General features: G+C 37.9%; 1 protein-coding gene across 1 annotated transcript; it reads left to right on the forward strand.

Annotated features, from left to right (window-relative positions):
- Positions 1–520: 520 nt before the first annotated feature.
- On the forward strand, positions 521–8,263 carry stard3nl (STARD3 N-terminal like). The gene is made up of 9 exons (XM_062525822.1): positions 521–649; positions 2,360–2,652; positions 3,087–3,164; positions 3,301–3,378; positions 3,717–3,770; positions 4,367–4,484; positions 5,118–5,216; positions 6,267–6,328; positions 6,920–8,263. Exons 2-8 carry the CDS (start codon positions 2,461–2,463, stop codon positions 6,323–6,325), a joined length of 678 nt encoding a protein of 225 aa, XP_062381806.1. The 5' UTR covers positions 521–649; positions 2,360–2,460; the 3' UTR covers positions 6,326–6,328; positions 6,920–8,263.
- The last annotated feature ends 7,332 nt before the right edge of the window (positions 8,264–15,595 follow it).

A 15,595-nucleotide genomic window follows, 5' to 3' on the forward strand; every position in this document is an offset into this window, starting at 1 on the left:
GTATTTCTTGGGACACATCAATACACCCCAATGTAGGCTACTGCCTGACAACACCACATGCAACCAAGGGCCAGGAGAAATCCTTTCTTGTATCTCTAAAGCTAGTTTAAGTTTTTTGGAAAGTGTTTTTAAGTCAATTTCGGAAGTCGCCATATATAGGCTACAACTCAAAAAGGTTAGGCTACCACCAAAATAAATGGCCAGATTGCTTATCAGTCCAATGTTGAAATGGGGCCCTCCTGGAAGTCAACTGTTGAAAGACAGAGAAGTCAGAGAATGTGAAAGGGTTAGACTTTTGTGGACCTGGTGAAACTAAACAATCCTAAGCGGAATGATGGTTTGATCACAACCAAATAATTTTAATTTATTTTAGGCTGCATATTTGTTCTTGATAATAATAATAATAATGATAATAGGAATTGATCATACATAAAATGCAAATATTTAGAAAAAGGAGGTATCTTGAGTCACTACAAATCCCATGGATCTTTGACGAATGGTCACTTTCATTATTGTCCGACAAGAACAAGTGACTCAGCTGTCTAGTTCTCACAGTTCTCAGTCGTCCAGACTCCAGACAAAACAACGGGAACTACTGTGTCGACCTGAGCTTCTGTTCGCAGCTTCAAATTCAGCAGTATATGAGAAGGTAGGCTAAGTCATTGTCAGTCTAAGACTAGCCTATATATATTTAAATCGTTACAAGTAGGCCTACTCGATAATCTCCAACAACTGTCTCTCGTGGGTCAAGATTTATGAATAAATGGTTTTGTAGAACAGCCGCACGTTATTGAGAAATATGCGTTAACCTAACGTGAGATAACGTACCCTTTATGCATCTAACATGAAAATATGTAGCTATACAAAAAGCCAATTTGGTGGATATACGTAAAAAAAAAAAATGCAGCACTAGCAGTGTAAGGCTAGCGTTACGTAGCCTAGCCAGCCAGCTAGCTAGCTATGTTCCCCTGTGCGATGTTGTTCGTGTCTTGTGTGTGACATCGTTGAACTCGATCTGATGTCCGTCATGGGAAATGACCATGGGAAACGACAGGCTGCAGGGTTCTAGAGATTTGGATTTGACCAGTGCATTCCTCTGCGCTTGTTTCCATGTGAAGTTACATAGTTTGGTTCAATTGTAATGGTCGCGATTCACTTCTCCTTAGCGCTAATTAAACAGAGGTTTCTGCAGCTGTTCTCGTCATTGTCATTAGCTTAGGTTTCATAAACGGGATGTAACGTTAACTTAGAATGCAACCTGGTCCTGTCAACCGTAGGCTATCTAACTTTTAAGTGTCCCCCTTAATGGTTTAAGGTGCAACACCTTGGGCCTTATGTTCGCGACACAATGTAACTTAGTCGTCCGTAGGTCAGCTACCTTTTCACTTCCTTAAATGATGTCATTTTTGATAAGCAGGTCACATGCTATTTACATGCACAATTCTACATTTTAAGAAGAATGGTGTCATTGATCTATGAAGAAAATACAAAATATAATTTCAGTTCAAATAGAGTTTTGATATAGGTTTTAGCAAGCCTATATGGTTGGAGGAAGTGTGAAATGGATTTGTCTTAGCAATATCAAAGATCCTCAACCGTCTCTGCAATGTTAACCAATTGATTTATGGCATACTACAATAGGCCTACCATAATTTATATTAGATAAAAACACAATGTGGGTGTGATTTGTAACTGAACTTCATTTTGGCAGTAACATGGCAACATTTGAGGACAAAATAAGGAACCGAAATGTGCATTTTTGCATAGGCCAACATCATTTTAAGCATTTGTGTCTTGGACTTTCCAATAAACTTTTTGCATGCATACTTTTAAGCATTTGTATCTTGGACTTTCCAATAAACTGGTGCCCATTCATACCCTGGTAATTGAAATAGCCTACCCTATTTACTTGGCTGTCACCAAGTTATTGAATGTCCCCTTGGGGATCAATAAAGTATCTATCTATCTATCTATCTATCTAGTTCTCTCGGTGCAAGAGTACTGCTGGCAGAGTGAGTGATTCTGCTATATGCAATGCTTACTTATATTTTATCATGAGGCTTAGTCTCAGAGCCATGTGCAGACATAATCATGAGTGAGCATGGTATTTAAGTATACAATAGACCAACTCAACTCTTAGTGATTCATTGGCTCAATGATGTATAATTTTAGATTTAAGCAAAGTCAAATGTCGCAGATGCAATTATAGGCGTGAACTGACTTGTCTATTGCCCACACAGGCACAGAAAACTCTAGTCTCTCTAGCCCCCCTTGGTTACAGTACAGTGTTCACCACCTGTCTTTACGTGAATGTTTAATGCAAATGTATGTGTTTGTTGTTCCTTCCCTGTGTCTGCAGGAGAGGTGTGACAAATGATGGCACTCCAGTGTTGGCTTCTGCTAAACTGATCGTAAGTGAGTACCGGGTTCGGTTAGGTGTTGGATTGGACGTGGTTAGTCATGGATAGCCAGTGCAGCAGCAGCATGGATTCCCGAGTCACCCCCAGGGGCCTGAGCTCCATCAACTCGGCCCACATGGAGTCTTACGACCTGGGGGAGAAGAAATGCATCTCTGACGTGAGGAGGACCTTCTGCCTTTTCGTGACCTTCGATCTGCTCTTCGTCACTCTGCTGTGGATTATAGAGCTGAATGTAAGCACCAGAATCTCACTCGGATGCCCCCAGTTCAGTTCAGCTCGGCTTGTGGAAACGCCTCAATCTAATCCTTGACCTTTAGACATTTTTTTAGTAGAGAAAAACCTCCAGACACAATGGGCATATTGAGTTGGATACTGTATAACTGCCTTGTGTCAAAGTTCAGATGAATAATTGCATGGTGCTGGATTTTAAAAGTCGCCGTTCTTTAACTTTCATATCCTGTTGTCCTAAACGGTTGTTTAAAAGTTTGTTGATCATAGTATATCTTCTGATGTTCTTGAGAGTCTAATTATAGTGAATGCCTACATCAAAATCACTCTATTGATTAATTGACCAGATTAAGACTACAAACCTGATCAATGTTCAAACCTAATCAAACCCGACCAGATTAAGACCACACACTCTGCTCTATCTCTCCCCCTCCACAGGTGAATGGGGGCATCCGAAACCAACTGGATAAGGAAGTGTTGCACTACGACTATCATGCATCCTTCTTTGACATCTTTGTGAGTGTAACTTAACAAGGAATGCCTATGCACAGTCTCACCACTGTCTCTCTGTCTCTGACATGGGCACACTCTAGCCTCTCGGCACTCTGTCTGCTCATGACTACTGTTTTTGTTTTGTTTCGTCTCCCTGCAGCTCCTCGCTGTGTTCCGCTTTGCGTCCCTGATCATGGCGTATGCTGTGTGCAAGCTGCGCCACTGGTGGGCGATAGCGGTACGTAATGGCCAGTTCCCAGTGCCCTAGAAGCTCACAAACATGAGCACTCTGCAACAGTAGAGGGCAGTGTCATCCTTCTAGATTAATTTTTTTTACAGAAAAGAAATGTGTAGTGACTGAGTTCTGGGTTTGTTGTCAATGCGAATTTAATTTAGGCCAGGTTATGTTTGTTTAATTTTTAGAGGTACTATTAGACTTACAGTATTCTAATATTTTTTATCCACCTCAATAGACTTTATAGTCATGTAGTGGAATTCTCTAGCATAGATTTTCCATTGACTCTTTTGAAGAGTTACTTCATTGCAACCTATTGTGACCTTCTGATTTTCCTACAGATCACAACAGCCATCACCAGTTTTTTCCTGATTGTGAAAGTCATTTTATCAAAGGTATTAGGCTGCTATTTATTTTTGTTGCATTGCTGTGCTATTGTAATTTTCCTTTGACAGTTACCACTAGATCATATTGTTCAGTAACGAAAGCTGTCTGCACAAGTCCCTTGTAATTTATTGTACAAATTATTTCACACACACACTCTGCCACATTGTGCCAACTGCCAGACCAAACCTGACGATTTTGCTACATACTATTCCTTTTTATGTTCTAGCATGTAAAATGTGAGCCTCCTTCATGGTTTATAGTTCATGTGCTGTGAGCTTGTGAACTTTGACGAAAAAAAGAGGCAGAAGAAAATGTACACCCCCTCCCCCTGCTGTCTGTATCTAGAAAAAGTATTGATATTATATAAAAGTAATTTTACAGTGTGTCTCCTTAACATAGGCACACCTGATAATTTTTCAGGATTCTTTGAGACCTAAGTGCGTGGGCCCTGGTTAAATTAACGTGGAATGACCCACTAGTGTAAGCATGAAGCATTGAAATGACTCTCGCTCTCTCTGTCCATCTCCCTCTCTCTTTCTTTTCCGCCCTCTTCTCCATTCTCTCTTTCTCATTACTCTGTTGACTCTCCTTTGGCGACCTCTAGCTCCTGACCCAGGGACCCTTTGGCTACCTGCTGCCCATTGTCTCATTCGTGCTGGCCTGGATAGAGACCTGGCTGCTGGACTTCAAGGTGCTGCCACAAGAGGCAGATGATGAGAACAGTGAGTTCCCAAGCGCAGAGACAACTCTGGCACACATACACACACTCACACTCACAGTCACGCTTTCTCACACGCACGTACGCAAGAAGCCGATGGTGAGAACAGTGAGTTCCCAAGCTCAGAGACAACTCAGACACACACACACACATGCTCATACTCAGTCACACGCTTTCACACACACACGCATGTACGCACGCATATGTTTCCATATACCCTAACACATTACTCGGCCTGAGATCTGAGCTTAGTGGGCACCCATTATTCCATCAGAAAGCGGACTGATATCTTCTTTGCCTATACTGTATATTTGACATTACCATAATGATAAGAGTGTCAGTCAACAGTTAAATTGACAAGTAGTTATTACCTGGTGTTGCCATCACCTTATTAATGTTACTGGATTTAAAGGTTCAGTCTACAATTGGAATGTAATTCAGATTCAGCAAATTGTCTCACACTGTGGCCCAAGTCAAACCATAGCGTACACTATTCTAGCCAGTCAACGACCAAAGATTGAGAGGACTGGCTGTGGAGCACAAAACATCAACGACTAGAATCACAGACTGCACCTTTAATGTTAACTGAATGGAACCATGCCCCAGTAGTGTCTGATGTGGCGGCTGTCTCCCGCAGGGTATCTGTCTGCGCTGGACGCTGCAGAGCGGGCTCCACTCATGCGCCCAGGCCCCATGTCTGATGGACAGTTCTACTCCCCACCGGAGTCTGTAGCAGGTGAGCTTCCGTGGGCACAGCTGAGACAGCTGCTCGGGTAGGAAACTGGGAAAGCCAAAACGTTTTTCCATTACTCCTTTTCAAAGACGGAACACTACGACTGTTTTCGTTAGGTTGAAGCACACAGTTATCCCTTCCAAATGGTGTGGGTGGGTTCAGTGTATTTTAATTGTACTTACCTTCTGTAAGTTACTTAACATGCAGTTATCATGAAATCATGATTTATCATTAAATCAAAGCCATACTGTTAAAACTACTTTTTCAGATATGAATATAATAGCAAATGATGACCCATATACTGTAATAGAGAACACAGACATAATATATTACTGATATGTTGTCTATAGTTGCATGTTAGCTGCAAGTTACTACTCGTTTTACAATATGAGTGTGGAAGTCCAGATACTGGAGCGGTGTTTAAAAGTTAGTATGTTAGAGTGATCGCCCAGAAGCTTTATTGCCGTTTTACATTTAACATTTACATTTACATAACATTTATATGTCAGCACTTTAGTTTCCCAGCGTGGTTACACTTGAATTGTGTACAAAGGTAAGAGAGAGAGAATAGTGTTGTAAAAGGCTGCATTATAGTGACTGCTTCTAGATTTGACTGCTTATGGGTCGTTTCCTCCCATACATCAGTCACCTCTGATGATAATTTGAAGTAAATTGACTGATTGGTCTCTACTCATGGACATGCATTTTGTTCATTTATTCTTTGCTGTTATGTAGTAATTATTGTGTTCCTTTGCTGTCTTTGAACAGTTATTCTGTTACGGTTAGAATATTTCTGTACTCTGCGTAGGTGTGCAGGTGCAGTCATGTCTCAGAGATATTTATCTATCTGATGCTCAATTCGGGGAAAAGAAGTTTCACATAACGCACACGGGTTCTCAGAAACATCCTGTCATGTTCCTCAAGGGCACATTTTCATAATTAGTGTGTGAAAAAATATTATTAATCCATTAATACTATTAATAATCTTCTCTGCATGATTGTCTTCTCTGCTGTGAATTTGACTTCCAACCAGATGTATTTATTCATTTTTAGATTCTGATGATGAGTTGCTGGATGAGGATAAACACGACCCTGAAAAGCCCATTATCTAACAGGTAATAGACCAAACATCATGATAAAGTCCACATGTACATTTGTTATGGAAGTAATATTGTATTATTTAGTATTATCTCAAAGATGAATCTGAATTAGGAGAAACCCATATTGCAGAGCAGAGTGCACAAAGTGTTTTTTATGTTTTCAAGCGTTTTCTATATTAAAGATTGTAGATATTTAATTTATATTAAAAACAATGCTAAACTGTTGTTTATCTCAGTAGAATAATCATTTGAGTTGATATTTAAAAATGAGATGGGGTAATATGTTTTATACACTTCCAAATTGCCCGTTTTAAAAAGAAATGCTGAATCTGTGTTCTTGCTTTCATTCAATAGAAGAAGGCTTAGAATCTCCATTTCGTGGATTTTTCAATTTCGTGTGTGTTTATCATGTATTCGGGAAAGTTCGGCAGTTGCAATTCATGGAAATTCTGCCTTATTTTGATTCATTATATATAACTGCTGGTGAGGTATTTGCGTATGTGGATTCTCACAGGAAATGTTATGTAAACTTGATAGCCCATAGCTGTGTGCGCCACATAGCTTAGCCTTAGCACGTTCTCATATCTGCCTTCTGCGGTGTTACAGGAACTCACTGCTGCATGGCATAAACACATGCTGTGGACAGCATACTGGTGTCTGCCGACCCTGAAGCTGAGCAAACTTTGATGCTTTCCACTCTCCCCACCAACGCTGTCTGACTGGGAGGATGGGGGGGGGGGATGGAACCAGCCACTGGCCCACCACCATTTTCTTTATCAATCCCTGGTCCACTCATTTCATTCCACAGAACAAATGTGTGAAGTGCTTTATGACTGAGACCTTTTGGCTAAAAGTAGGTGCTCATCAGATAGTTTTCTAAAATGTGTTTTTTTTTGTGCCATACACGAGCAAAGCCTGGAGATGGAGATTGGTGGCCGTCGTGGTTTGGGAGTGAAGGATTCTGGGTCGGCTCCGTGCCTGTAATATATGCTCTGCTTGCTCTGCCCTGTACCCACACATGCACACTCACAGCTCCTAATGTCTTCACTGCAGAAAGACTAAAAACAGCTGCAGCACTCCCCCCCCCTCTCCCCCGAGTATGTGTCAAAATCGGACTGAGACGTCGTATCTTGATGGGCCTCAGGAAGATATGCTATGAGTATGCACAGCCTTGTACAATACAGCACCCTGTCACATGTATTTTTGTATTTGGTTGTCGCATGGCAGGCAGATGAGGCTGGAAAAGGTGCTCTTGTGTCATCTGTGTTTTCGGAACGCATCCATGTACTAGTGAAGGACCTTACAAGTAGTCGCACTGAAGTTTGTTCACAATGAAGATATAAGGGCTCACATAACTGGGCACCAATCTGTATGCTCTTAACATAATGATGTGATGTACTTTTGCGCATGCACATGTAATCTGTGATTCTTTTTTTTATGTTGCTGCTTGATATGTGAATGTCTCCTTTTTAAAAAAACAAACAAACAAACATACAAACAACAACAGAAGCTCTACTCTTGCTGAGATGGTGACACCACACAAAAAGGAGCTCCTTTAGAATGGCGTACAGCCGTTCTTAGAATGGTGACCGGCGTACTGCCGGTCTTAGAATGGCGACCGGGCCAGGGTCTTTAGAACTGCAGCAGGCATTATTCTCTGCCAGGCTGCACCAGGCCCGGATCTTTAGAACCGTATCCGGCAACAGTTTTGGGCCAGATGGCTCTGAGCCAGGATCTTCTCTGGGATCGGTTTGCTCCAGAGATGGCTGTTCTCTTGGTAGCCATCTACCTGCTAATAAGGGTGCACACACTGTGTGCAGGATGGGGATCTCTTGTTTTGCTGTTTGGGGTGGGCGACAACCACTTGTGACACATCACCACCTTTGAAAATGAAGTGTATGTTGTCTTTTTATTTGCCATAATAAATATACAGTTGATTATTTTAACAAATATCTTGGAAGAGCTTTTGAACATACACCTTGCACTATCTAGGCATCTGTCCAGACGATAGAATGTCTCTTGGTTGATGTGGTATGTGTGCAACAGTTAAAGGCAGTTGAAGTTAATACACATGGATTGTATCAGATCTAAGCAGTTTACATCTGCGTACCCATATTGTGTAATCTGGACTGTAGTTATGGGAATGCAGGTGTTTGTGAGGGACTGAGAGGAAGAAAGCCTGATAGGCCTGATATAAAAATGATTTCCCTCCAACTTTCACCCTTGTGTCAGTTATTCGGTTTGGGCTGGAGGCTAGAGTTCAAGTCAAATCAGGCGTTCATGTTTTGCTCTTGTAGGTGACGCACTTTTGCATTGACCACCTTACCCACAAGTAATAGTGCAGATGCAGCAAAAACAACCTCCAGCATCTCACCAGCGTGCATGCGATCAAGCTGTGGTTAAACTGTTGCACTTTTTTCCAGTAAGTGCCGTCTTAGTATCATGTGCACATTAACCACATGTTCCTACCACAGAGTCTGTATGAGCGGCTGAAGTTTCAAAAGCGCTGTGCTAATTTTTGTACCATGCAAAGATTAATATGTGTGATTAGACAAATGTAGCAACTGTGCACATTATGTACAATTTCATACGAGTGAAACAGTTCTCTGGACCGGTGAATGTCCAAGTTGTGCATTTTTATTTGTGGGACTGAGTGTTACATTTTTTCAGAACCTATATCAACCTTATAATTTATTTAAACAAAACTGAGTTATCACAATTATAAGAGTTGTAAATGATGTTTCACTCAGGATTATCTTATAATGAAACTAGAGAGACACTCAGAGAGCGCAGACCTCTTCAAGCACTGGATCCAGACGGTGATTCGGATCACTTCTAAAATGTAATTGTTTCTTAGTTCCTTGGGTCATGTCCGACCTTTCCTGAAAATGTAATCGAAAAAGTAAGACTTAAAACGTTTTTGAGGTATCTTGCTAACCACCAGACAAACAAACATTACTGTTGCTATACTGTTGCTATATCACAGATCAGTGATCTCAAACATTTACATTTATAAATACTTGACATGACCAGCTTTATGCTTTGAAATATGTATCTCTCTGAAAGTGATTTATGGCTGCATGTAGAGAGGCTATCTGAATTGATCTGATCCAGATATGAGATTTAAATTACTAATGTATCAGTTTATCTATAGGCTATAGGTTGAGCTTCAGTTTTTTCTAATATAATACTATTAAATTCACTTTACTAATAGATTTTCCTTCACTTTTGACTAAGTAATACAAGTAGTAAACCAATTATATTAATTAGTTTTTTTTCTTTTTTCACAGTAAATACAACTGTTGCTGTGTTTATTACAGATCAGTGATCTCAAACATTTACATTTATAAATACTTGAAATGACCAGCTTTATGCTTTGAAATATGTATCTCTCTGAAAGTGATTTATGGCTGCATGTAGAGATGCTATCTGAATTGATCTGATCCAGATATGGGATTTAAATTACTAATGTATCAGTTTATCTAGGCTATAGGTTGAGCTTCAGTTTTTTCTAATATAATACTAATAATATTGAATTCACTTTACTAATAGATTTTCCTTCACTTTTGACTAAGTAATACAAGTAGTAAACCAATTATATGAATTAGTTTTTTTTCTTTTTTCACAGTAAGTACTATAATACAACATAATACAGTATAATACAACTAAATGAAGAAGACAGTCTAAATAATTATTCCTGTAGAATTATGCCATAATTAATATATGAACATTTCATAAATCAGCATCTGCAATCATACAAGATATGCTGTCACGTTTTTCAGGCAGCAGATTAAACTAGTATATTAGTGATCCAATTACAATACCTGATAATAAGTTTGTTTCATGATTACAAAAAGGAGACCATTAATGGTAAGCATTGAAAAAGTGTTGGCTTTGTCTGATCTGACATATTTTTGATATAGGTGTTGGAATTTATGATTTCAATTAAATATCACTAATTACACAGGTGATCATTTAAAATATTTTAATCCAGTTTAATGTAATCTCAGCCTAATCATTAGTTATTTTATTATTTCAAAAGCAGGTATAAAGCACAAAGCAGAATCATGCTCGCAATTTTACAATATATGCTGCACTTCTATATTCATAATAAATTGGAGTAGTTGAAGTAGAAAAGTGAAGTATAGTATGCTAATTTACAAGATAATACAACTGGACAAAACCAGTATTAAAATGCCAGGTGCAGATCACAACATTACAAAGTAATCAAGAGTAACAAAAAACATTGGAGGACATAGGCTAATATGCAAAGATCCTAATACTGTAGAAGAAGCTGTAAGGTGTCCGATTTGACATGACATGACAAAAGCATCACCCAAAAAAAAAAAAAAAAAAAAAAAAAAACATTCAAAAAGATCTTGTCAATATAGAATAAGCAAGACACTGCTCCTCTGCGATCAAAATGATAAGCAAGTGGAGTCTAATAAGCACTGGTCCTCGGCCATGGTATCAGGAAGCTCTGCTGTTGCCAGAGGGCTTGCCTCTCGTCTTCTTTGTGCACAGGAAGTATGATATGGCACAGAAGTACACCATACTTTTAAAAATCATCATAGTGTACACCCATGTTGCCAGATACAGACTGCGTGCCACTCCAAAGAACTCTAAAAGAGCTAAAAAATAAATACATAAATAAATAATACAATAATAAAAAAACTGTCAACTGTGAAACATAATGTCAAAAATAATACTGTTTTTACAGGAAAACAGTATTATTTTTATGAGGGATAAATGTATTAATGATATGTGGTCATTATTTTGTGAATTATTACAAAAGTAGTGGTTTCCAGATACATACCATCTGCGTTATTTGTGTTGTTTGTGTCGTTTGTGAGCGCAGCCGGCGGGCAGGTTGGTGAAATGGGTGGTTTCTGTGTCCCAGTTTGCTGTGCTCCTGAGCCTTTAGACAAAGTCCATTTCACAATTCAGAATTGCATTTAAATCCATCATCAATTACTATTCATAACATACCATGTCAATTTTTTAATGATAATTAAATGTAAAATATTAAATGTTAAATATTGAGCAAAATATTTAAATAACTCTTCTATAAAATATGTCATATAGCCTTTTCTAAAATTGGCAAGTAAAGGATAAAGATCTCAAATGGCATACGTGATGCTAGTGCTATAGCCAAAACTGCACACATAGTGTTACCTTTCTCTGCCTCAATAGGCTCACTCTCCGTTCCTTCCTTCTCATGGGTGTAGGCACAGGCGTAGCGGTTGGTTTTGGCCTTCTGCTGGTCAATGAGCATCATGCTGGTCCTTGTTTTTTCGATAAAACTCTCTTCCAGCACCTCACATTCATCCGTCTTAACATTGTCCCACTTATTATTCTTCCACTCCTTCCAGCTGAATCTGATTATTTCTGGGACCATTTTTATGGCGTGGCACAGAAAGGTTTTTTTCCCATTTGGAGCATTATTGCCGGAGTAGACACTCACATCAGGTGAACGGGTGCCTTGCTCTGTGATTTAAGACACACAGCAGCCCATTGTTAGGAAACCAACAACATGCATGCAAAACAAATGATTCAAAGCAAAAACAGAATGTCAGACAGAATATAATAATAATAGCAATGAACATTTGTCATTGTCTCCACAGGTGGGTTTCTAAAACACAGATACAATAAATAGACAATAAATACTTGACAACAAATAGCACAAACATCAATAAATAACACTTTCACAACACACCAGTATCAACAATATGGATATTTGGTTCAGTATTTTTTCACTGAATGAAAAAGCAGTGAAGAGAGCACACAGACATCCAAATATCACACTAATGTCAAAACACTTGAAAAAACATTTCAATACTAAAAATCCTTGAATCCCTGAAAGATTTTACTGTCTTCACCTGTCATTCCAGATTTTTTTTAATGAAAACCCCCCCCCAGAATATTATCTACTTACTTACCAGTGACAAATAGTCTTGTACCACTTCCAAAATGTTTAACCCATCCGGAGGTACACACTCATTGAGTTCAAGACAAATATTCTTACCACAATATTCCTCATTTTAATCATCAACCTGTCAGTAACATTTTTCTTCTATTTCTAACATTTTCCCTCATTTGTAGTAACAAACAGAAAAACACCCAATAGAGATTATAATTTATGGTATATGTTTTTTTTTTCACTTGATATGCGATGCTAATAAACAACCTTATAAAACACAAAATAGTACAAGTGAAAACGTGTATCCTTCCACCAAGAGCATAAAAACATATTTCATGTGAAGTGTTCTTTAGATCAGCACTTTTAGACATGTAGTTAACTGTTACTGTGACAATTAACACATACAGTAGACACAAATATCAAATTTGACACTTGGGGGAATAACATTCTAGTTTCATCCCAGAATGAGGAGAAACATATTCACACTGAATGAACAAGACGGTAGCATTGGCCCCATTTTCCCAGTGATACATAGTCTGACACCTCTTCCAAACTGTTTCCAAACGCATCCATGAGGTACACACACAAGACACAAGAAATAGGGCTCTTTATCACATATTATATATTATCTGCTTAATTACTGAAATGATTGAAAGGGCATGCTTGACCTCTTACCAGTGACAAAAAGTCTGGTTCCTTGCCCAAAGCGTTTAATTAATACAGAGGTACACAGTTGTTTAAACCTGCACAAATTCCGATAACAATTGTGCTATTAAAAGTCAGTGAGTCAGTCAATCAGATCAAAAAAGCTTCTGCCAACAAATTGTCAATGTCATTTTCATGACAAAACAGGCATGCAGAACATATAGGGAAAACATTATAGATAGGTTGGTTTTGTTTTTCCAAAACTGAAAGTTTAGAGATTCATGAGAATAACTAACAGCTATATCAAATATAGAGAAGTCTGAAAGTTTTAGCTCTAGTGTTTCCTTGTCTTTTGTCCCAGAATGTGTTGTTAGTTTTATTTTTTAACAACATGTCAACAGCATTGATATGATATCACTAACAATTAGGTCTAAACTAAACTAATTTACTACTTAGAAAATTGCCTGACTTCTTACCAGTGACAAACAGTTTGGTACCTCTTCCAAACCGTTTAATCCGGTATGAGGTACACACTCATTTAGATGCAAACAAATAGTTCTCTGCATCGCCATGCTTTTTAAACACTCAATTTTAACACTCAATTTCTAATCTGTTTTAAGGTTTTAATCTAAGACCTATTTAATACCACCATATGGTACACATGCTAATCAGAACAGTCACTAAGCATTTTAACGCTGATCTCTAAAGTCAATGTTACAGTATAACTAACCTGAAAGAACACACATGCCAGATGCTCACATTTATATAGATAATATAAAAATAATGTAGGCTATAATTAATATACTATTTAGATATTATGTGAAGCATTCATTACAATCATATAATTACACTGATTAAATTATAACATTATTGAGATTTGGAATCTTACCAGTGACAAACAATCTGGTTCCTGACCCAAAGTGTTTAACAACATACACACTAATCAAATTCAAAACAAATACTGATATGCATTATGCTTCTTATCTACTCTCTGAAGACCATCTGGTAAGTCTGTTGTATAGTACAGTATAATAAAAGCAAAGATTGTGGTCCAGTGGTCTAGTATTTTTAAAGAATATTTCTCACCGTTCACATAAAGTCGTGTGCCTGATCCAAAGACTTTTCGGTCTCCCACAGTAACGCACTGAACCGCAATATCTCAGCCAGCTTCATAACATAACAACTTAACTTAACATAATAACAACACTTTTTTTTTTATTTTATTTTTTTATATTTTTGTTGTCGCCAAAACCTAAAATACTGTTTGTGGCAATTCATCACTTCCTCTGTCAAGGAGGCCAAGTTTTGGAAGTATTTTCAGGGTCAACATTTGTAGTTATGGTCAATGTGATTTTCATTATACTTCTCATACAAATAGATAATCCAACGCACACACACACACACACACACACACACACACACACACACACACACACACACACACACACACACACACACACACACACACAGTATATTAAAGACAGAATTCTTGGTTCATTGAGAAGTTCAGAGAGTGAAGAGAATAACTTACAGCTATCAAATATACGCAAGTCAGTTTTAGCTGTAGTGTTTCCTTGTCTGATTTTGCAGAATGTGTTGTTAAGTTTTATTTATACTAGCCTATGTAAATTAACAACATGTCAATAGCATTGATATCACTAACAATTAGGCCTAAACTGAACTAATTTACTTAGAACATTATCAGACTTCTTACCAGTGACAAACAGTTTGGTACCTCTTCCAAATCGTTTAATCAAGGATCCAGAGGTACACACTCATTTAGATACAAACAAATAGTACTCTACATCTTCATGCTTTTTTTTAACCATAATGCTAAATTTTTATTCGGTCTTGACATTTTTCAATGTACCACCATATGGCTAATATAATGCTAATCAGATCAAGGTCACTATACGCTTTAACACTGATATCTATTGCTAATGAGGCCAGTGTCGCAGCATAACTGACCTGAAAAAACACACAAGCTCACATTTATAGATACATTGATAGATATTATGTGAGACACTCTTTGAGGCACTCTGTTTAAGAACATATTGCATTATGTTACTTATCTGGTAAGTCTCTTGTATAATAAAAGCAAAGTGTGGTCCAGTGGTCTAGTATTTTTAAAGAATATTTCTCACCGTTCACATAAAGTCGTGTGCCTGATCCAAAGACTTTTCCTGCTCCCACAGTAATGCACTGAACCACAATAACTCTGCTTTATAGCAACTTCAACATTTTACTTTCCCCAAAATTGAAATACTGTTTGTGGCTACTGTCTTATTCCTCTATCAATAACACCTCTTTCAAACTGTTCAAGCAAGTACCCAGATTTAGATTCAAACAAACAGTACTCATCACCATACTTTTTAATCTAAATGCTCAGTTTCTGATCTGTCTTGACATTTTTTGGGTGGGTATTTTATTTAAGACCTATTCAGTACCACCATATGGCTAATATAATGCAAATCAGATTAAAGTCACTAAGTATTTTAACGCTGATATCTATCGCTAATGAGGTCAGTGTTACAGCATAACTAACCTGAAAAAAATACACATGTGCCTCATGCTCACGTATATAGATATTATGCAAAGCATTCTTACAATCATATAATTACACCTGATTAAATTATAACATTATTGCAATAAATAAATAATAATAAACAAAGCTTGAGTGGTCCAGTGGTCTAGTATTTTCAAAGCGTATTTCTTAC

Source organism: Sardina pilchardus, chromosome 2 (assembly GCF_963854185.1).
Source record: "Sardina pilchardus chromosome 2, fSarPil1.1, whole genome shotgun sequence".
Taxonomy (NCBI): Eukaryota; Metazoa; Chordata; class Actinopteri; order Clupeiformes; family Clupeidae; genus Sardina; species Sardina pilchardus.